General features: G+C 45.9%; 1 protein-coding gene across 6 annotated transcripts; it reads left to right on the top strand.

Moving 5' to 3' along the window:
* The first annotated feature begins 61 nt into the window (after positions 1-61).
* STMN4 (stathmin 4) lies at positions 62-21593 on the top strand. Of its 6 annotated transcripts, XM_029945064.1 has the most exons (8): positions 62-170; positions 14146-14236; positions 15266-15361; positions 16033-16113; positions 16532-16740; positions 17884-18075; positions 18764-18817; positions 20992-21593. In XM_029945064.1, the coding sequence occupies exons 2-7, from the start codon at positions 14224-14226 to the stop codon at positions 18782-18784; spliced, it is 612 nt and encodes a 203-aa protein (XP_029800924.1). In that variant the 5' UTR covers positions 62-170; positions 14146-14223; the 3' UTR covers positions 18785-18817; positions 20992-21593. The 6 variants fall into 6 exon arrangements, with proteins under 6 accessions (XP_029800924.1, XP_029801099.1, XP_029800869.1 ...); XM_029945239.1 differs by lacking the exon at positions 16033-16113; XM_029945009.1 differs by lacking the exon at positions 18764-18817 and having other exon boundaries at positions 16535-16740.
* The last annotated feature ends 253 nt before the right edge of the window (positions 21594-21846 follow it).

Here is a 21846-nt window from a genome sequence, read left to right as displayed (position 1 = left end):
TCCACCAGCGCAGACTGTCCAATTGCCAAGCAACCCACTGTCAGCCAATCACAGAGCTAAGAGGTGATGTCATGGTGAGAGCGAGCAGTGGTGCTGATGTGGAGAGAAGCCCAGGGTACCACTAATTGAGGGAGTGGGGAAGGAAGCAGCTCGCCCGAACGGGATTGCAGGTAAGTGGGAATGAAGTGCAAATTCTTTGAGGCTTTTCAGACAAAAGAAAAAATTATTAGCAGTTGCGGGGAGGAGGAGCGAGGGGCCTGGCGCCATTTGCGTTGCCTTTTGGTTTCGCTCAATCAATTAAACTTTGTGAAATCCTGGCTGAAATGGGGTGAGGTGAAAAGAATACGGCTACTCCAGGGGGCAAGTTTGGGCTACAGGCAGTCCTTCTGTTCCAGAGCTTGGAGGACAAGTGGGAATTGCCAGGGTTTCTTTTGGGTCCATGGTGAGTTCTTTCTGCATAATAATGTTTTGCTGCTCTGGGAAGAAGGTTTTGTTCAGAGTCCGGCTTCCCCCGGAGCAGGCTCTGACCCACGACTTGTTTCAAGCTAGAAGCTGCTTTGTGTGTTACATTTCCTTTCTCAGCCACAGTTTTTCTTGGCTCTCTTTCTCCTGTGTATCATCCCCTTCTTTCTTCCTCTGTCTGCACTGGGTTACTTTTCGCTCTTGGTTCTAAGGATGCAATGAGATCACCACCTCTTCCTGGCCCCGCCCCGCCCTGAGGTCAACCCGATCCTACCTGGGCTGGGCAGGCTGGCTGTCGGGCTGCAAACTGCCGGACCCACAAGTGCCACGCCCTGGTCCCTGCTGGTGGCTGAGCCGGGCCACTCCTCACTCAGCCCTCGCCTGGAGTTTAGGCACTGCCCTCTTCTCATCTAGGGGACCAGGACCCAGATCCACTGTCCAGTGGCCAGCCCCGTCCCCACGTGGCGGCGCTTTGTTTCATTCCTCCCGGGAAGACACGGTCAGTGTGGAGGAGTCCCATTGTCCTGAAAAAGGGCAGATGCTCTGCCTCCCTTGGGGAGCTCAGAATATTGAGGTAGCCTGAGTCCGAACACTCTAGGCAGGGATGCCCTCGTGTCTCAAGACCTAGAGAACAGTGGGAGGAGATGTGGCCAGCGGTGGCTAGCTGGAGTCCTTCGGGGTGGGCGCCAGATTGAGAGAGAATGTGAGAGAATCTGTCTCTACTGAGGCTGAGCCCCTCTCTAGGGGGAGGAAACCTCTCCCACAGGCAGAGAGTCAGGGTGCTGGGGGAATGAGATCATCCTTTAGTTGAGGAGATAATCATAGTGCCTGAGCGATGCCAGTGGGGAGGAGGCAGAGGGGTAAGGTCTGATTAGCAGCTCCACCAAACAAAGCTAGTCTCCAGAGACCCTGCCCTGTCCTCCAGGGCCAGCCAGCCCCCTCCCCTCAGCTCGCCCAAGCCCCCACCTTGCTGCTCGGAACTATGCTTTCACCCACTTGTCACCAGCACCAGAATACCTGTCAGTAGGTTCTAGACCTTCTGAAACCCCCAGCTCTACCTGGGCCACTCCCTGAACAAGTTTGGAGTGGACGGGGATCTGCTAGCTGGGTCCATCACAGAGCATTGTAGGGAGTGAGCTCCCCATCACCAAGGGCATTCAAACAGAAGTTGGATGATCACCCAGCAGATTGGTTATAGAGATTTCTGCATTGTGTTGTAGACTGGGCCAGATTTGGTGTTTTTCAAGCTGCAGGTTGAGATCCATTAGTAGTTGGTGAAATCAAATTTGGGGGTTGTAATGGATATATTTTTTCAAATAAAATGGGGGTAGAGTAGAAAAAAAGTCAAGGCACATTCCATACAGTAGGGTAAATGTTTCCTACACCATTTTTTTCATTATGTATTTTTAGTTATATAAATATTTATAAATAAATTTATAAACATATTTAATAAATGTCATATTTATAAATAAATACACACATATTTATATTTATGTTTTCGTTATGTGTATATTTATGTGTATACTTGTAGGTGTGTCAGTGACTATGTGTGTGGGTCAGCGCTATGACATATACATGTTGGGTCATGCATGATATAAAATGTAGTTCTTTATTGTAGGTCCCAGTAAGAAAAAAACACTGACTAAGTGACCCTTATGACCTTTTCTAAGATTCTAAGCCTACAGATGATTCATACTAGACTATGAGCTTCTTTTCAAAGATTTTTAATTTTTAATTGTGGTAAAATACACATAACATGAAATTTACCATTTTAGCCATTTTTCAGTGTACAGTTAAGTGGTGTTAATTATATTCCCATGGTCATGCCACCCTCACCACCATCCATCCCCACACCTGTTTTCATCTGTCCAAACTGAAACACCATCGCCGTTGAACACTAACTCTTCATTCTTCCCTCCCCCCAGCCCCTGGCAACTCCCACTCTACTTTCTGTCTCTGTGAAGTTGACAATTCTAGGTTCTTTATATAAGTGGAATCAAACAGCATTTGTCTTTTTATGACTGGTTTCTTTCACTTAGCATAAGGTCTTCAAGATTCACCCATATCATAGACTGTGAACTTCTTGATCTTTTTAAACATTTCTTAAAATATTTATTTTTGAGAGAGAAAGAGAGACAGAGTGTGAGTGGGGGAGGAGCCGAGAGAGAGAGGGAGACACAAAATCTGAAGCAGGATTCAGGCACCAAGCTGTCAGCACAGAGCCTGACATGGGGCTTGAACTCATGAACTGTGAGATCATGACCTGCTCTGGACTGTAAACTTCTTGAAAGGAGAACTATCTTGTTCAAACACATCCCTATGAGCACATACAATATTAAATGTCCAAAATCCACGTATTGTGTTTAAGTGGAAAACTATATCTTTAGGGAGATACTGTGTTCTAAAAGACCCATCAAAAATGGAAAAATATGGTTTAATGTTGTCCTTCCTGAGCAGAGAGTTGAACAGACATACTATTGGACAGTGGGGTGGTGGGATTGTCATGCATTTTTTTGCTTAGTATCTAGATTTCATTTTGGGTCAATAAAAGAAATCCAATGGTCAAGCACTGTTAGCTGCTTCACTCATCCAACTAGGCCACTTAAAGCACATTTGCCCTATGGGACATGAGTGTGCTGACTGGTAAGATTTAAAGTAGGGCAATAAAGATTGATAAACTAAGATCCAGAGGGTAAGGTGTGACAGAGAAGAAGGCAGAGAAGGAAGGGAAGAGAGAGGAAAAGAGAGGGCAGAGTGTCTATATTAAACCAACCATATAGAAAGAATGGGAAAATTCAGATGTTCTGTGTTGTTGATTTTATTTTATTTTTTAATGTTTATATATTTATTTTAAGAGCGAGAGAGAGAGAGAGAGAGAAAGGGGTAGAGAGAGAATGGGAAAGAGGGAGAATCCCAAGCAGCTTCCAATATGAGGCTCAATCCCAGGAACAATGAGATTATGACCTGAGCGGAAACCAAGCATTGGGTGCTCAACCAACTGAGCCACCCAGGCGCCCCTGTGCTGTTGATTTTAAATAATTGGATATTTTCAAAATCAAAATCCTAATCCAAGCAAGGCTTAATTCTTCCTGAACCCTTAAGATCCTTTCTCCAGACCTCTTGATATCCTTATATTATTTTCCACTTACCTGGAGACTATCATTAGCAGATAAAGAATTCCCAGAGATTTTGAAATCATAGGTAGGTAGAGATGAGACACTTATTTGGGAGGAAGATAGAAATTTTGGGAAAAATTATAAAACATGCAATATGTAATATTTTTTGGCTTGGCTAATAAACACTCATCATGGATGATTGAATTTGCTTATTAAGGTAGAATTTGCTATATTTAGAGATGTGATAGTCTGGGAAAATCTTAGTTTGTCTGTTTTTCTTTGAGGAAGAGTAAGGACAAAGAAAATCTCTTCTGATATTTTAAAAAGCATTTTCCAGGTTTTTACAGTTAGTTTCACTAGGAAGACAGGAAGACAGGAAAATACATAGATAATAGGTACACTACCCCTGCCTCCCCATACACACCTATGCTACCCCCTTCCATCTCCCATGCGCACTATGCATTAAAACTGATCGTTGCTGTGTGTCCATTCCCTCAGAGTCCTTCTATCAGAGGTAGGTGGTAGGAAGCGAGAGGACAGAACAGATTGGAAGGAACAGGGGGCTGGGTGGTTGACCTAATTTATGGCAAGGCGCAGGCAACCAGGCCTTCAGAGAACAAACCAGAGAACATGAATCCAGAGAAAGGACTCTAGGGTGCATACTCTAGGGTGAAAGACCCAGCGGACAAGGGGGTGGGGCAGATGCTGAGTTTCAGTGGGTCATTTGGATGTCAGTGCCCAGAAATGCGAACAAAGTAGAAAGCAAGGCTGAAGCAGAGAATGTGGAAACAGGTGGATAGATTCTGTCAGCTGATAGCACTAACACAACTTGACTCTTGAGCCTGGGATAGGTTGGTCTGTCTTCTGCACCTGCCACCAAACAGATATGTAAGGACTCAGTAGGTATTTTTCGAACACTTCTTGAAAAATATATTACCCCAGAAGTCGCCTAGCTAAGCAAAAAAATTTTTTATCAAGTTAAAGAACTCAGTACAAAATGGCATTGCAAATGGTTACCAAGAACGAAAACATTAGAATTTAGAGTCTTTTTCTAAGTATAATCAACATATTTACAAAGTGAAATGCAAATGTCAAATATCTTAAGGCTAAGGAATGTCAATTAAATTTATCATTATATATACATATATAGGACCTAGCATCTCTCACAGTACATATACTAGGTTCTCAATAAATATTTGTCAAATGAATAATTTAAGAAGGAAATCAGTAATAATAATCCAGAACTGAAAACACAGTCACTGTGACAAAATCAGAAGTTTTGTAGTGAAAGAAATTAAAATATGCAAAATATCTCATTTCTCACAAAAGAAAACATTAGATACTGTTTTCTTCTTAAAGTAATAAAGTCTAGATAGAAATGACTTTAACTTAAAGATCAAAACCAAGACATAAAACTTACAAAGCAATGGGGAAGAATGAAAGAATAATGAAAACAAGCATAATATTGAAAAAGGTGATAATCTCCCTTGATTATAGGTTAAATGTAGGTTGGGAACCTGGCTCTGTTCCTCCTATTTAATCTTGGGAAAGGCTCGGAACCTCTTGGGCCTTCTGTCTCTTCATTTGAAAAGGGTGGGCGATGCTAGAGATCTCCATGACTCCTCCTATCTGTGGGCAGAGAGCTTGCCCTCTGGGAATGTCTACAAATCTATTGCTTGTTCTCTGCTGATGTGAAAGTGATTTAATTTATTACACTTGGTAGGTCATGTGTATGCATTTTAACAAGATTTTCTCAGGCATTGCCTGATGCAAGAAGAATTTAGTGGTAGGAATTTTAAGCTCTGGGCTGCCCATGGTTTGGAGGCAGATATGGGGTAGACAAGCCTTTGTGTGCCCCTCATGCACATGCCCTAGGCAATCATTCATCTTACGTACATTTATTCTTGGTCTTGGATATGAGGAAGGACCATGGAACTTTGATATAAGAAGACATTAGTTCAAATCCCATCTTTATCACTTTCTGTTTATATGACTTTAGGCAAACCAAGTCGTTCACCTGAATTGGTCACCAGTAAAATGGGTATAATAGTACCTATTTTATAGGATTTGGAGAGAAAGCAATGAAAAAATATATTTGTTCAGATTACAACCATTTAAAAATAATGACCATTGTGGGGAGAGGGGGAACTAGAAGGAAGTGACAGCAGAAAAAGTAGCAAGATGGCAGGGATTTCCTTTTCTTCTCTCTGCCACATAGATGTTTCAAAATAGGATATTATTATGTTTGTAATTAAAACATTACATATAAAATGTACGTTTGCACATATATGCAATTGAAAGTGCCCGATAAACTGTAAAGTACTTCAAAATATTGCTATTGGTGCAACTAGGACTCAGATTATGAGAGCTTGTTCCATATGCTGATAAATTCCAAGTAATCTGAGTCCAGGATCTCTCATGGTATGTGGGCCACAATGCTTTGCACTCCATCCAGAGACCCTGAATGGAAGTCCAAGCCATGGAACTTTGCTTCTGTTTTTTCTTTATTTCTTTTTTCTTTTTTAAAATATAATTTATTGTCAAGTTGGCTAACATACAAAGTATACAGTGCGTTTTTGGTTCCCAAAACACCCCCAAGGTAGATTCCCATGATTCATTGCTTACATACAATACCCAGTGCTCAACCCAACAAGTGCCCTCCTCAATGCCCATCACCCATTTTCCTCTTCCCCCAGAGTCCCTCCCATCAACTCTCAGTTTTTTTTCAGTATTTAAGAGGCTCTTATGGTTTGCCTCCCTCCCTCTCTGAAACTCTTTTTCACCCTTCCCTTCCCCTTGGTCATGTTAAGTTTCTCAAGTTCCACATATGAGTGAAAGCATATGATATCTGTGTTTCTCTGAGTGACTTATTTCACTTGGCATAACATCCTCCAGTTCCATCCACATTGCTGCAAATGGCATGATTTCATTCTTTTTCATTGCCAAGTAGTATTCCATTGCATAAATAACCCACATCTTCTTTATCCATTTATCAGTTGATGGGTATTTAGGCTCTTTCCATTGGAACTATGCTTCTAATATGTTGATTCTTCTGTAGGTATTGAATGGAAAATAAAAGCAGCCTAGAAAGTGTCATCACTGTAGATTATTTGGGACACATTTCCCCAGACTTAATTTTCCTTCTCTGGCTTGTCTCCCAATGTAGCTGTTACAAGTAGGAGGGGTTCCTTAGACTTAGGCATCAGAGCACTGTGCTTGCCAACTCCTCCATATTTCCTAGAAGCACAATCAAAGCTGCATTTCTAAGCCCGTTAGGTACTGTCTGGAAGTTGTTCCTGACCACAGCTCACATAATCTCCTATTCTTGAACCCCTGAGAAGCAACCTAAGTGAGGGTGGTGATCGAGCAAACACCAGCTTCCCAAAGCCAGCTAACCATACACTGTTGAGCCTTGTCCAGCACCCTGTGGATCTCACTGGTCCAGTCTTGACCTGTGCTCTAATATCCACTCCTTCTGCCTTTATAACATGGTCCATGTCACTGCTGGAGAATTGCTAAAGACCTGCAGAGCATCTGCAAAAGTTCCTGAGGCTCCAAATTCTCACCCAGGGGACCTGTTTCACATTCTCATCACCAAAAACCTGCAGTTATTTTAAGACCCAGCTGAGTACTTGAACAGAATTAAATATTCAATGAGTATTGTGGAAAGAATGAAACACATTCATAAAAAATAACTTATCTCTCTTTTTCTTTTTAACCCAGATAAGTAATATGGCTTTCAGTCAGAGTCTTCTGATCAACACACAAAAAATAAAAATAAATAAAAATCAGCACAGGGTCATTATGCAGAGATGATATGATTTCATGACATTGAGGTAGCTTATACAGCTGATTTCCAGCACACACATAACTTCAATAGGACTAGTAATTGGCACGGATCTAAAGAGCTATCTCCCTGTACTGCCTGTGTTAGAAGATCTGGATCAAAGCTCACTGTGTCCACTCCAGAGTCCCTCTATTGTCTCCGAACACCCCTGCCAGGGACCACTCTATTCAATCCACTTGGATGTGCATTAGTTTCCTATGCTTCAAAAATAGTCCTCATAGGATCTGACACATCTGGAAGGCCTTATCTGGGCATTTTTTGCAGTGACAAACAAAACACTGGCTCACTTGGGCAGTGTGGACAGTCAGAGTTGTCTTGGGAGTTCTGGTGTGGAGCCAATAAATAGCCATGTGGCGTCAGAGACTCTGGTGCTCTTCTCAGTCAGCTCCTGGTCATCGACTGCGTTACATGGGTCACCATTTTTGGTCATGTAGAAAAGTCCTTCTGCATCCCTATCTCTTCCCCATCCTTACTGTTCTGATGGCACCCAGGTGGGCTTTTTCCTCACATCCAGGTGGTTGGGAGGAGGGGAGGGATCAGTATGAAAAGGAAGGGCAAAGTTTGGACCCTGATCCCATCTTGGCCATCAACCCAGTGTGACCTCAGAATCTCTAATCTCTGGGAAAAGCATCTGGGCACTCTGGAAAGGACAGCTGTTGGCTGTGTGGGACTGTCATGTGCAGTTCAGGGTGTTTAGTTTATGTGACCTCTGACCACGAATAGCCTAGAACACTGCTAATCAAGGGACCACCAAAAAGTCCCACGTATATTCCTGGGATGGGGCTGCCCTTTTGAGACCCTCCGGCTAGTGATCACCAGTTCAGTTCCCTCCATCACTGACATTCTGATGTTCTAGGAAAAAACTGGGTGTTCTGATCACTTCACAGTAGACACCTTTCTGCCCACCGTGCCACATGAGATTCCCCTTCATTCAACAGCCTTAATTCCTAGACCTTCTCTCTCAGCCACCCTCACTGCCAGTCAAAACATACTCTTTCTGTGTCTCACCTCTTCATTGCCTGGGTCTCTGCTCAATGAGGTTATCGCTAATGAATTATTTTTACCTGTTATGTTAATGGTTCAATCCATCAACAAAAATGTGTGTTTCCTTGTTTTTCATACAGACTCTTAGATGCTGGCGATGGAGTAAATGTACAGATCAGTTTGCAAATGGGAAAACAGTGCTGGGTGGAATGCAAACATTCAGGGTATTCCTGGTTCTGGGCAGCTCCTCATCACTTTGTGCCTAGTCCTGGCTTCCAAATACCCTCTCCTAATAGTTTCCTCAAGCTGATGTTGCCAGAAGACTCTTTTTTTGCACAAGTAGCAGCTAATGGCAGAGATGGGATTTGGGATGAAAATCCTGGCTCTACCCTTACTACCTGTAGGATTTGGTGTCATTAACCTGACTCTGCTGAGCTTCAAGTGTCTCCTTACAAATAACCTCAGAAAATAAACTGAGATAATGCTTGTGAATTTTCTGGTACAAGCAGGTATTCAAGATGGGGTAGCTATTATTATTGCTATTATCATCAGCCTCATTTTCCTCTTATTGAAAAGATAGCAGTGCCCTTCTACTGAATAGAATATAAAGTACAAATGCTTCCTCTAGCCTAGAGGTCCCTGATCTTCCCATTGCTATTCTACCAATTATCCCAATAAGTCCTGTACGCAGCCCAGCGGGCCCTCTCTGTTTCCCCCCAAATCTCATCTGCATGCCCACACACTGTCAAGTTCCAAAGACCCTGGCAGTGATAGAGGTACCTGCAGAATGTGAATTGCAGCATAAGCTCAGCACACTCTCATTTTCGCCATTGGAAGCTTGAGTCCCCCTCACTACCTGCTTTTCTGGATTAGCAACAAACGGCACCAGGGCTGGGCTGCCCAGGGAGACCCTGCCCCTTGACCAGCAGTCTGCATCCATCAAGGGTATTTGGGAGTGAGTGGTGGACAAGAGTCAGGAGACCACTGTGGTGGGGTGTGGTTCTGTGGCTATTGGCTGAGTGAGTGTAATTCATCTACCTTCAGTTGGGGACCTCTTTAATCTTTGCTATAGCTGGATCTTTCCTAGTGACTAGAGAGGCCTGGGACTGGCTTCTGCCATAACAGAAAACACACAAAAAACCTCTAGGAGGGCTAGAGGTTTGCCTCAGCACAGAGTTTATTTGCCTTATGATGCTCTAATGTATGATGCTTTGGATAAGATTTCCCTCCATGGTACTGACTCATGTCTACTCTGGCCTCTATTCTTTCTCTCTATCTTTCTCATAAATGTTTACTTATTTTTGAAAGAGAGTGAGTGGGGGGGGAGATGCAGAGAGAGAGGGAGAAAGAAGTTCTAAAGTGGGCTCTGTGCTGACAATAGAGAGCCTAATGTGGGGCTAGAACTCATGAACTGCAAGATCATGACCTGAGCCAAAGTTGGATGCTCAACTGACTGAACCATCTGGCACCCCTGGCCTCTATTGTCTTTTAATCTGCCTCCCTGAATTCCTGGCATTTTGTCCTCTGTGAATTTGAGCAATAACATCTCTTAACACCCTTCTCTGGCAGTTCTAAGACAGGCCTGGTGGCCTCACTGCATTGCAGGTGTTTTCCTGTGGCCTGAGAACATAAGCTAAGCTACCATGCCATTTAACAGATTCCAAAGCATTGTGAGAAGCTTGTAGAGATCAGGCCAAGGCTGGTTTGTGGGTCCTTGGGTGGATTGGATGTACCCTGCAGAAAGGTCTGAGATGTTGGTGTCTAAGATGGGAGAACAGAGGCCTAAGAGCCATTCTGAAGGGCTTTCATGATAGCATGAAGTGTTAGCATAACTATATCTTCCAAGTGGTGTGCATCTAATCTGTGTCTAACCCACCAACCAACTTGGAGACCTCACGTCTCCTAGCTAAGTGCTAGGGAAGCAAGTGTGACCCATCCCACTCAACTCTGATGCTCCCTGTTAATTAGGGGCAAAGTCAGGCTCCCTAATTTGGCTGCCATCACCCAGTGGCTTGGGACCCCTTTCCACTGCTGGGTTCTCGAGAAGAGTCTAGGCTCTCTCCCTCTGTGCCACCTCCTATCTTTTCTCAGAATGTCTCGTGAGCAGCAACATTTTTGGGTTTTGGATGCAATAGAAATGTCATGACTATGGCATATGGATTTTTAAGGCCCTCGTGTACTCATAGGTATAAAGATACAAATTTTCTTAAGGAAGAAGTTCACTGTGTATAAACACTGGTAGTTGAGATAAGGTGAAAGAATCATGGGTTTGAGCCCTGGTTCTGTCACTTACTGCATGTATTAGTTTCCTGCAGCTGCTGTAACGGATTTCCACAAACTTTGTGACTTGAAACAACACAAATTCTTTAACCATTCTGGTGTGCAGAAGTACAAGATCAAGGTGTAGTTCTCCCAAAGACCTTAGAGGAGGAAACTTATGTGCCTCTTTCAGCTTCTGGTGGCTCCAGGTACTCCTTGGCTTGTGTCTGTATCAGTCCAATCTCTGCCTCCCTCTTCAAATGGCCTTTCTCTTCTTTGTGTTCCTTATGAGGACTCTTGTCATTACATTTGATGCTTCCCAGATAATATAAGATGATCTGACCCCAAGGTCCTTCACTTAATTAAATCCAGAGAGATCCTTTCCAAATAAGGTCACATTCCCAAGTTGCAGAAGTTAGGATGGGGACATGTCTTATTGGGAGATATGCTTCAACTCACTGCACCACGTGGTCATTTACCTTCTCTGAGCCTCAATTTCCACATCTATAAAACAGGGACAATAATCCTTACATCATAAGGCTATTACGAAAATTAAAATGGAAGCATTTGCCAGATAGTAGATGCTCTATAAATACACATTTTTGATTATGTGGACTCCAGTCCTGTGAAACAGAGAGCTTTCAGTTATAGCTCCCTTGGCTATGCATGCCTCTGCCCATATCTGGAGTGTCCCTGCGCTGGTCTTCTCTTGGCCTCTCTGTCTTATGTTATATACCTGGTTCCTCATGCTTCTACAACTACTAGCACAGTATCTTCCCTAGAAGTGTGGAAAGCTCAGATCTATAATTAAACCGTACCTTCAGGCCAGATCAACTTTCCCTGAGTCCCCAGGACCATGGAGGACCTGGCAGCTAGCATCCAGTTCTTCCTCTGGCCACAAGGGAAGACCTTAAAAGTCAGAAGATATGGATCCCAGGGACAGCTCTACCACTAAGTAGCTGTGTGACCTCAGCCAAGAGTCTTAGCTTCTCTAAGCCTTGGTCTCATCTGAAAGTGAAGTTGATGATGCCTGTCTTGTTAACTCAGCCTCAAGTGAAGATTAATTGGGATAACATGGGTGACAGGAGTTGTAACCTGTGCTCCAACAGTGGAGGGCCTTGATTATCATTCCCAGCTTAGGCTGAGGGGCACAGTCCCTGATTCCAGGTACCCACTTCTAGAGAAAAAGCCCAGTTCAGTTCCCCTTCTTTCTCAGAGTGTCCTTCTCTGCCTCACTTCACTTATTTGGACCCCTACTTCAAATCCATTACCTAGGTTAAAATCTGATGAGGCTCCCTGTCCTGGCAAGGATCCCCTCACCCTGCCAGTCACCTCATTGATCAGCCCAGTAGGGCTCCGAGATTGTGTGGAATGGAGCCTCTTGTCATGGGGATGTCACCTCCAGGCTCTGTTCAGGGACCCACTGGTACTGTCAGGATCAGCTTGACTCTGAGGAAAGAGGCCCATTGTGTGGCATGGAGAAGGGGGTGGTGCATGGCAGGGCCTCTGACTCCAAAGAATGGGAAGATACTGCTGGGAACAGAGCGCTTTGATCTGGTTTCAGCATTTTGACCTGGCTTCAAATCTCTTGTGTTTTTAACTTTCTAACCTCATGACCCAAAGCAAGCCACATAAACTCTCTGAGTCTCTGTTTCCTCATCTGCAAATGGCAATGATAGTCTTTAATTGCAGAGCTGGTGAGGACCAGAGGTAGTGACTCTGAAGCAGGTGTGCGGGGGCTGGTGGTCATCCTGATGGAAAAGGTGGACGGAGGAAACACATTTATTAAGTACCTCCTTTTTGCTAGATGCTGTTCATATGCTTTTCTCATTTAATTTGTGCAATTTGAAGTCAAATCTGGGTTGGACTGCATGCGGGTCTTGTCCTCAAGCTGAGCCCACTGCTCCTGTTGGCCCCCATGCCCAACCCCAGCCTTCCCAGAGGGAAGATGCCTCATTAAGGAAGAAAAGGGGCTCTGAGTCAGTCTCAGAGTCCTTTGCCTTGTGAGGATGCAGGCAGTGAAGCTGTTGGCTCACGCCATCCTCTGTTGGAACATGACAACTGAGGGTGGCTATATTAGTAGGTATTCTCCAGAGAAACAGAACCAATAGGATGCATACAGAAAGAGATTTATTATGATGGATTGGCTTATGAAGTTTTGGAGGCTGAGAAATCCCACGATCAGCCACCTGCAAGCTGGAGGAGACCCAGGAAAGCTGGGGGCGGAACTCCAGTCCAAGTCTGAAAGCCAGAGAGCCATAACTCTCAAGTCTGAGGGGAGGAGAAGGCAGATGTTCAGCTCAAGCAGAGAGAGTGAATTCACCCTTTCTTCACCTTCTGTTCTGTTCAGGCCCTCAACAGATTGAGTCATCTTTATTCAGCCTATCCACTCAAATGCTAACCTGTCGCTGAGAGGGGGTGTTTTTGAGACATCCAGAAATAATGCTCACCAGCTGCCTGGGCATCCCTTAGCTAAAAATCAACCACCTTAGACCCCAAAATTAACCACCACAGTGGCCCAGGATCAAGTGTTTCCCATGATGGCTACTTACTGCTGGCTATTCCTCACTCCCTTAGATAGCAGCCTTCAGTAGAGGTCTGTTACTTGCTGTCCCTGGCCTTCTCCCTCCCTGCTCCTCCCGTTTCTTCTACCCCTCCACCTTTGCACTCTCTGATCCAGCATCAACCATAGACATAGAGTTTTCTCCCCTACCTCCAGTTTATGCTGCTCCCTTAGGACAATGCCCTTCTGACTCATCAGTTAAGACTCATTTCAGGTGCTGCTAACACCAGGGGCCCCTTCCAGGCTCCCCAAGCCTTGTGCTGAGTATGAAGCCCCATCTCTGTGCCCCCACAACAGTCCCGCATGCAGATTTCCATCTCTGTACCAACCACATTATGATGACATTATTTCTTAACAATGTTTGTCTCTTCTTGTAGTTTACCTTAAATGGGGTCAGGGAGAGCTTAGAACAGAGGTGCTTGCTGGGTAGTGAGTGAGAGGCCATGTGAAGTAGTATTTTGACATTCTCTGTCCAATTCCCTCTCACCTCATATCAGAATGAGCTGGGAGTGGGAATAGGGAGAAATTCAGGACACAGAGTTATTTTGTGAAATCCTCCCAAGTGATACTGACTCAAGATCTGTCTCTCACTCTAACCTTTGCTTTGTCTAACTGCTGAGCTGTACAGAGAGACAAATGAACAGGTCTTGACACATACGGTTTTGGGACATCCATGTCTGATACTCAGCGGGGCCTGAGACTAGAAAGCCAATTATGAAGCTATCATTAGCGCATAGAAACTTAACTTGCTTGTGGCAATGTAGAAGAGGGGGTCTGTGTTTGGGAAGGAGAGTGAGTGTGTAGAAGTCCTGGAGGGGGGGCAGCCCAGCTATGTCCCAGGATCCCCTCCCCAGTTGTGTCAAGACCTTTCTTATGTGAATAACCTGTCAGTGGTAAAATGCTCTCTTTCTCAGATTTGTGACAGCACCTGAGCTGGTGACAGATCTACTCTGTGACTTTCAGCCAGATTCAGCCCTCACATTCCAGAAAACATGACTCTTGCTGGTAGGTACAAAAACTGTTTATGCAGTGGGGCATCGTAGCTTCTGTATACACATAATATGTACTTACACAGACACAGAGAAGGATAAAAGACTGACGGGAAGTATGCCCAAGGGTTAACAGACATTATCTCTAAATAATAATAATAAATTTTTGTTTAAAAGATTTTTTTTACAATGCATATGTATTATTTTCACATTTAATTATGTTTTCAACTTGTAAAAGGAAAGGAGAAGGGTACCTGGGTACCATGCTGGGTTTAGCTGAGAACCAAGGGAGTCTGAGCATGTGGAGTTTAAAACAAGCACACTGGTCCCAGGGTGGTGGGGGGACAGGCGGGATCACATGCCAAGGCCAGGGCAATATTGGGCTGGACTTCACCATATCAGCTCTAACCTGTGACCTCTTGGCTTTCAAATCATCTCCTGACACAAAGAGACTAGACAGCGGTGGGGCTACCCCTCCAACCCTCATAGGTACCAGCACCTGTACTGGGAAGGTCAGGGAAGGCTCACAGCCTGACCTTGCCACCCCGTGATGGGCAAGACCAGAGGGATGGTGGTGTGCATCTTTACCTTTCAGAGAAGTACTGTCGAGTACTTTGACTAAAATGGAGTGTGGATTTCTTGCTTCTTGGAACAAAGTAAATGGAGTATTCTGGGCAAGTGTGAGGAGATAGAGAACTAGGTCCAGGGTGACAGGTTGGGGCTTGTGGTCTTTACCTGAGGGAATTTTGCATTCAGTACTAAGAAGGGAAACCATGTACTAAGGAGAAGGTGTGGTCATCCGGGTGCTCTGGAAGAGTCAGGTTCTTATTAGGTAGACAGAAGTAGATGTGAATCACACACAGGAATCCTAAAATGGGCTGCTCAGGGCAAAGGGGGCTGGATACCCAGGCAAGAAGTGGATTTGGGTGATTTAGGTGCCTCTGTGGAGCCTGCTGACCCCTTGCTGCTCAAGCACCTAGACTCACACGGAGGCTGACTTTTGAGTCTAGGAGAGGGTCACCATCTTCTTCTGGTGTTTCTGCAGCCTACAAAGAGAAGATGAAGGAGCTCCCACTTGTGTCCTTGTTCTGCTCCTGTTTTCTGGCTGATCCTCTGAATAAATCATCCTATAAATATGAAGGTAAGTGAGAGCCACAGTTGGGAGAGTAACATGTGGAGGATTCCTGGGCTCATATCCATGAGGACCACACTCCTGTCCCAATTTTATGAAACTCTCCTCCCCATATCAAGTTTTCTTTCCCAGAGCCAGTAAAATCACTGCAGTGATTCTGAGGGTCTAAGTAGCAGGTGAAGGCTGGTGTGGGGCCGAAGATGGGGGACCAGATAGCAGCTGAAGGTGAATCAGGCCTTCTGAAGAGTGCTCTTGATCTTAGCTTTTCTTCATTAATTTAACAAAGGGATGCTGTGGAGGATGTTGAGGTGAGGCAGACAGAGATTCTGCCCTTGGGGGAACACCTAGAATAGGAAACAAGATACAGCGTAAATCACTAGATTCCACAGTTGATAGGTCTCCTTAGTGAATGGTGGAGAATGCTCTGACAGAGTCCAGAGCTGGGGAGGGGACTTCCACCTGCAACCAGTCAAGAGTCTGTGCCATGGCCATGCTGCCCGGGACCTGTGACAGAGTCCCAGGACACTGGCAGGGAGCACTGAATGGCCGCATCCTGCTCAGGAAGGGGTGGGGAACAGGTCACCTCTTAATTTCCTCGGGATTAAAAGGAAGGGACAGGTTTGTTTTGGAGACAAGAGATGGGAGTGCTTGGGTTACCTGAGATTGTTTTTTCTGTCTAGGCTGGTGTGGGAGACAGTGTAGGAGGAAAGATCAAAGCCAGCGGAAAGACAGTGCTGACTGGAGAGAAAGAAGAGAGCAGGGTAGGAGGGAGCAGGGGAGAGGTGGCAATAGGCTGAGCCATCAGATTGGTAGTGGGATGAGGAGTGGATGGATGGGTGGTGGGTGGTGGGCAAATGAACCACTGGCTGCCACTGAGGACAATGTGAGCGAGAGCTCACCTATGGAAGGAGTCTTGTGGCAGAAACAAAAGAAAAAGCAGTTGCTACAGAAACTGTGATGCTTGGAACCTCTACTCTTGAAGCTTGAGCCCTTGCCATGGCTATCAGCCCCTTCAGCCCCATTCACCTTAGGTGCCTAGTTCAGGACCAACCCAGAACGCTGGTCATTGATTTGCCTTGGGGACCCCAGACCTCCCACATATGTGTGCATGTGTGCATGCTTTGGGGGTGCCAATCTAGTGTACAGGGAGTGAATAGCCGCTTTTATTGCTTGCTTCAGCAGACACAGTGGACCTGAACTGGTGTGTAATTTCTGACATGGAAGTCATTGAGCTGAACAAATGTACCTCGGGCCAATCCTTTGAAGTCATCTTGAAGCCACCTTCCTTTGATGGGGTTCCTGAGTTCAATGCCTCCCTACCCAGGCGGCGAGACCCATCACTGGAAGAGATCCAGAAGAAACTAGAAGCAGCTGAGGAACGAAGGAAGGTAAGTGCTGCATTTTCTTTCCTTATCTCAGCATGATGGGAGGGACTTAGAGAAGACAGGTGGTAGCCCTGAGCTGAGATCAGGTCACTACCAACATACAAATAGTTAGGCACCACCTCTCATGTATAGGGCAGAGAATGAAGCACATTGAGGGAAACAAAGAAGTGAAGGTACCTGGCCTCTAGGAGCTTACAGTTTGGTTAGAGGGATAAGGTACTGAATTATATATGCCCAAGAGATGGCCTTATATGTACACTGACAAGAGGAAGACATTGGCAAACACTAAGGATTTAGGGAAAGGCTAGACAATTAAAGAAAGGGAACCTTAATTGGGGGAAGGGGAAGAAGGTCATGGTGTGGTATACGGCCACCCACTTGTGTGCCCTCCATGTTTCCTATTGATTCTTCTGGCCCAACTCTGCCTTATTTATGTTAGCTCTTCAGTTTTAATGTTTATTTATTTATTTATTTTTGAGAGAGAGAGAGCAAGAGGGGAGGGGCAGAGAGACAGAGAGAGAGGGACAGAGGATATGAAGTGGGCACTGTGCTGTCAGTACAGAATCTGATGTGAGGCTCAAACTCATGAACCTGAGATCATGACCTGAGCTGAAGTCAGACACTCAACCGACTGAGCCACCCAAGTTTCCCAATAAGCTTTTCATCTTTGAAGCAAAAAATAATCCTCTCCCTTGAAGTCCTATAACATTTCCTCTCTTCCACTCAGGGCATAGATCACATGCTAGTCTGGGTTAGACTTATATATATATCTTATCTCTAGTAGACTTTTTTCTTTCCCAAGTTGCTAGGATAGTGCTTGGCCCTTGGTATGTATGTATGTATGTATATATATATATATATATATATATATATATATATATATATATATATATAAAATCATGTAATATTTGTGAAGGAAGAAGGGCAGGAAAGAAGGAAGGAAAGAAAGTGGGCAATAAGAAAAAAGAACTGAGGGTATTTTGGGAGCATCCAGAGTATCCCTGCTTCCTGCCAATATGCCAAGGACCAGGGACCAGGCTCAGGGGTGTGTGTGTTCTGGGTATGCAGTTCTTAAGTAATAGTGGTGAAAATTCACCCTGGTATGCTCACTTTCAAGGGTCTCTCTCTCCCTTTGTGCTTCCTTAGTACCAAGAAGCGGAGCTCCTGAAACACCTAGCAGAGAAACGAGAACATGAGCGGGAGGTGATCCAAAAAGCCATTGAGGAAAACAACAATTTCATCAAGATGGCTAAGGAAAAACTGGCCCAGAAGATGGAATCCAATAAGGAGAACCGGGAGGCCCATCTTGCCGCCATGTTGGAACGGCTGCAAGAGAAGGTAAGTGGTCTTGGAGAGAGAAGAGACTCCTGGAAACTCTCTTCCTTCCATGGCAAGTATAAAGGGCCTACATATTATTTCAGACAGCAAACAGCCTTAGGTAGGAAAGGAGATATTTCTGTTAGGCTAGATCCTTAGAGGGTTCCAAGGGATATTTTGGGAAGTCATAGGCAAGAAACGTGAGCTGAGCTTTGGAATTCCTTGGGGGATATGATGCAGAGCTACACAATTGAAGTTTCTCATTGTCTTAGGGAGATTAGACCTCTTATCTTCTAGAGAAACCCTGCATGATGCAAGGGAGTAAGGACGAATAAGCAGTTGTACATTCCTGGCTTCATCCTTCAATGGATTGATTTGCTTTAATAAAAGATGATGATGTGGGCTCTTGGCTCTAAGCCAAGGGCATGATAAGCTGAGTTGACCATTGAACAGGAAACCTGATTCTCTCCAAACCTCTTGATATGGACTGAATGAGTCACGGGTCTTTCCAATATTCTGCCTTTTGTCAATAAACCAAATGGTGTCACCTACATAGAAGAAACGTGAGAGACTGGGATTGGTCCCATGTGTCAGCAGAGTAACAGCCCATTCTGCTGAGAACACGGTGGCCTCATTTCCTGAGTCTCCAGGCTGCCCCAGTTTCTCCTGCAGCTCCTGGGAGAGCTCCAGCTCTGTGTTTTATTTCCAGGAGCCGCCTGCTGCGCGGTGACTCCAGGGACCCGATCGGTGGCCTCGTCCCATGGTGAGCAGCGTGGTCCCCACTCTTTTCCTGCCCATCCACCTAGAGTCTCAGGCCCTTGGCAACAGCTACTAGAAAGAACAGTTTCTTCGCAGGGGATCTGAATGTTGCATAGGCCCTGCCTCTGGCCAGCATGTGGCAGCCCTTCTGCTCTCACACTCCACCCTTCTAAGGGAAGTAAGGCCTCCACCAAGTATCAGAAGGGAGGGAAGTGATATAGGTCGGATTTCAGGCTTCTCCCATTACTGACGGCTGGCTAGGAATAGACTCGTGCAGGAAAATCTGGGATTGTGATAAAATGGGCATGGGCTCTCAGGCCAAACCCAAAAGAAATAACTGAGACTAGAGCCATGACATGGTCTTTAAAAGATGGCAAAAACACTTTTATTTTTTCATACCCCTATCCTCACAACAAAACCATGAGGTAAGCACACCAGTGTTATCCTTATTTAACTGGTGGGAAGCCTTGTCAGAGAAGGTGGCCAGGGTCACAAAGACACTAAGCAGTGCAATTGGGACCAGAACCCAGTTTCCTGGGCACATAAGTCCAGGGGACTGTTTCAACCCCTATTTCAGAAGGACCAACCCACAATCATCCTGTTGGCCTTTGGCCAGAGAGAGGACCACTGGAATCCAAAGAAAGGGAGCCCAGAATTCTAGGGTTCTTCCCAGAGAGCTCACCTGTGGAGGTAGATTCTGAGGGAGGAAGAGATTGAGAAGGCCCCTACTCTGGAGTAATAGCTATGGAGGTGAGGTAAGACTTAAAGAAGCAAGATGTCAGAATAAGAATCTGAGTGGGCATCACTCTTTTGGGATCATGACCCCTATTCACTCTTGGTCACTGACGAAGCCAGGACGTAGATGTGTGGCTTTGGCCCCGCCCCATGCCAATGCTTTCTGTGTCAGTTTCTGTGTGGATCCCTGACCATCTGCAACAGATTCACCTGGTGTTAAGGGTAAAGTTTCAGATCCTTGGACCCTACCTCAGAGCTACTAACCCCGGCTCTCTAGGGATGGTGCCCAAGGACCCAGCTGTGTATCAGATTTCTTAGGTCATGCTGATTATGTGGCAAGGTTTAGAACGACTGCCTCGACACACCACTACCCACATTTTTTTCTAGGACCATGGAAATTTCTAGGGCCTCTTCAGGGAGGCCCCTGGACTGCCTTAGTGGGCCTACTCCAGGGTGATTTTTGATAAACGGATATGATGATATCTGGATGGTGGCGAGGGTCTGGGAGAGACAGTATTTATTGAGTACACCTGCCATGTACAAGCCGCTGTGGGAAGAATGAGGAAATACAAAGAAGAGAAAGGCAAGCTCCTTGCCTTCAAGGAAGACGCCATTCAGTAGGGGACCCGGGCAGATGTACAATGAACAGGGACAGAAGGCAGGCCACCATGTGCCCTGGAGGTGAACGCTAAAGTCACAGAATTCTAGAAGTAAAAGGAGCTGTCCGTTCGTAGCCCTCTCTTTAAAAACCAGGAAGCTGAGGCCTGATGGGTAAAGAGATGGGTCAAGGTCACATAGCTGATGGGTCTTTAAGTCAGATCCCATCTCTTGGCTATTACACTGTGAGGCAAAGAGAGTTCTCATACCCCACTTGTGAGAGAGTCCACTTTTTGGAGTTGGGTGACATTTCTGAAAATTCTCCAGTCAATTCATACCTCAGGAGCCCTCATCTTTCACCAAGGGGCCTAAAAAACAACTTGCACAGAGGGAGGGGGAGGACAGAAATGAAGGCGGCGGTCACATTGCAAGTGTGCACGGGGTGGGGGGCCGCTTGTAATGAAGCCTGTCTGTAATGCCACCTACTCCTCTCGGGTAGTGACACCCAGCTGCTCCCCGCACTGGGTCAAGCAATGTGCTTGGTGCGAGCTCAGGATGGCCAGGTGAAGGAGGGAGAGGCCTGCGGGCTCCGGGGTCCCTATGAGGTGGGGTCCCCACGGAGGTTGGCCCCAGTCAATGAGCTCCCTGGGGCCGAACCACTCAGCTGCCTCCTGCCAGTCTCACCTGTCACCTTCTGCCCCTTCTCAGGACGTCTTTGCAGACCTTGCACTTCACTTCCTGTGGCGACAATTCTATACTTTGGGTCTCTTCCCCTCGGTTTCCCTTTCTCCCTCTATCCCCGGGGAAGCCTGTGTGACCTGCCCTTTTCGCTCCCTTCCTTCTCAGGACAAGCACGCAGAGGAGGTGCGGAAAAACAAGGAGCTGAAGGAAGAGGCCTCCAGGTAAAGCCCAGAGGCCAAAGAAGTTTCCAGAACAGCCGGACAGCTCCAGCAGCTCCGCAGTTCCCGAGGCAGCCTCGTCCGCCGCGGGCTGCTCTCCCAGCACTGGGGTTTGGGGGGAGGGGGGTGGCCAGGGGTGTTTCCTCTGCTTTCGGTGTTTGTACCTGTAAAGAATTGACCAGTGAAGCCATCCTATTTGTTTCCGGGGAACAATGATGGGGTGGGAGAGGGGAGAGAAGGAGAGAATTTGGAAAGGAAGATGGAGAAGAACTCACGGACATTGCAACCCTGCCCACCGCAGACTCAGGTCAAGTCGTAGGCTTTTCTTCGTGGTGAATGTCCAGGCACCATGTTGAGGGAGGCTGCAAACGGGGCGGAGTCCGGGGTGGGGCAGCGGCCACGGGGGCCCGGCAGGCCGGAGACGCCCAGGGAGAGGGTTGGGGGGCCCGGACGTGTTGCTTCCGCCCTGCAAAAGGTGGGATGAGGTCTGTGTGTGTGTGTATTAACCATCATCTTTTGATCATCATGACCAATGAAATATTTACTCCAGGTCTCCTGTTCTTTATTTCCTGAATTTGTCCTTTGAGTGATTGATGAAATATTCTTGAAATTGGTTTCCACCCATCAGGTGGCAGCTGACTCTCTTGTTCCTTAGTTTGATGATCTGAGCATCTGAGAGGTGCCGGGGGAGGTGGGTTAAACATACTAGACTGGTATAATTGAAGAGTTTGTTTTTGCTTTTCTCCTCGCCTTCCCCCTCCCCTCCTCCCCCCTCCTCCTCCTCCTCCCCCTCCCACTCTCC

This window comes from Suricata suricatta, chromosome 1 (assembly GCF_006229205.1).
Source record: "Suricata suricatta isolate VVHF042 chromosome 1, meerkat_22Aug2017_6uvM2_HiC, whole genome shotgun sequence".
Lineage (NCBI taxonomy): Eukaryota > Metazoa > Chordata > Mammalia > Carnivora > Herpestidae > Suricata > Suricata suricatta.
The sequence above is the reverse complement of the archived record's forward strand: the minus strand, read 5'-3'. Positions and strand labels throughout refer to the sequence as shown.

Excerpts from the sequence above, each read along its gene's own strand:
- STMN4 (XM_029944949.1), top strand. Across the intron at positions 16,741-17,883 it reads CAGCTGAGGAACGAAGGAAG|TACCAAGAAGCGGAGCTCCT; the intron begins GTAAGTGCTGCA and ends GTGCTTCCTTAG. Across the intron at positions 18,076-20,991 it reads TGGAACGGCTGCAAGAGAAG|GACAAGCACGCAGAGGAGGT; the intron begins GTAAGTGGTCTT and ends CTTCCTTCTCAG.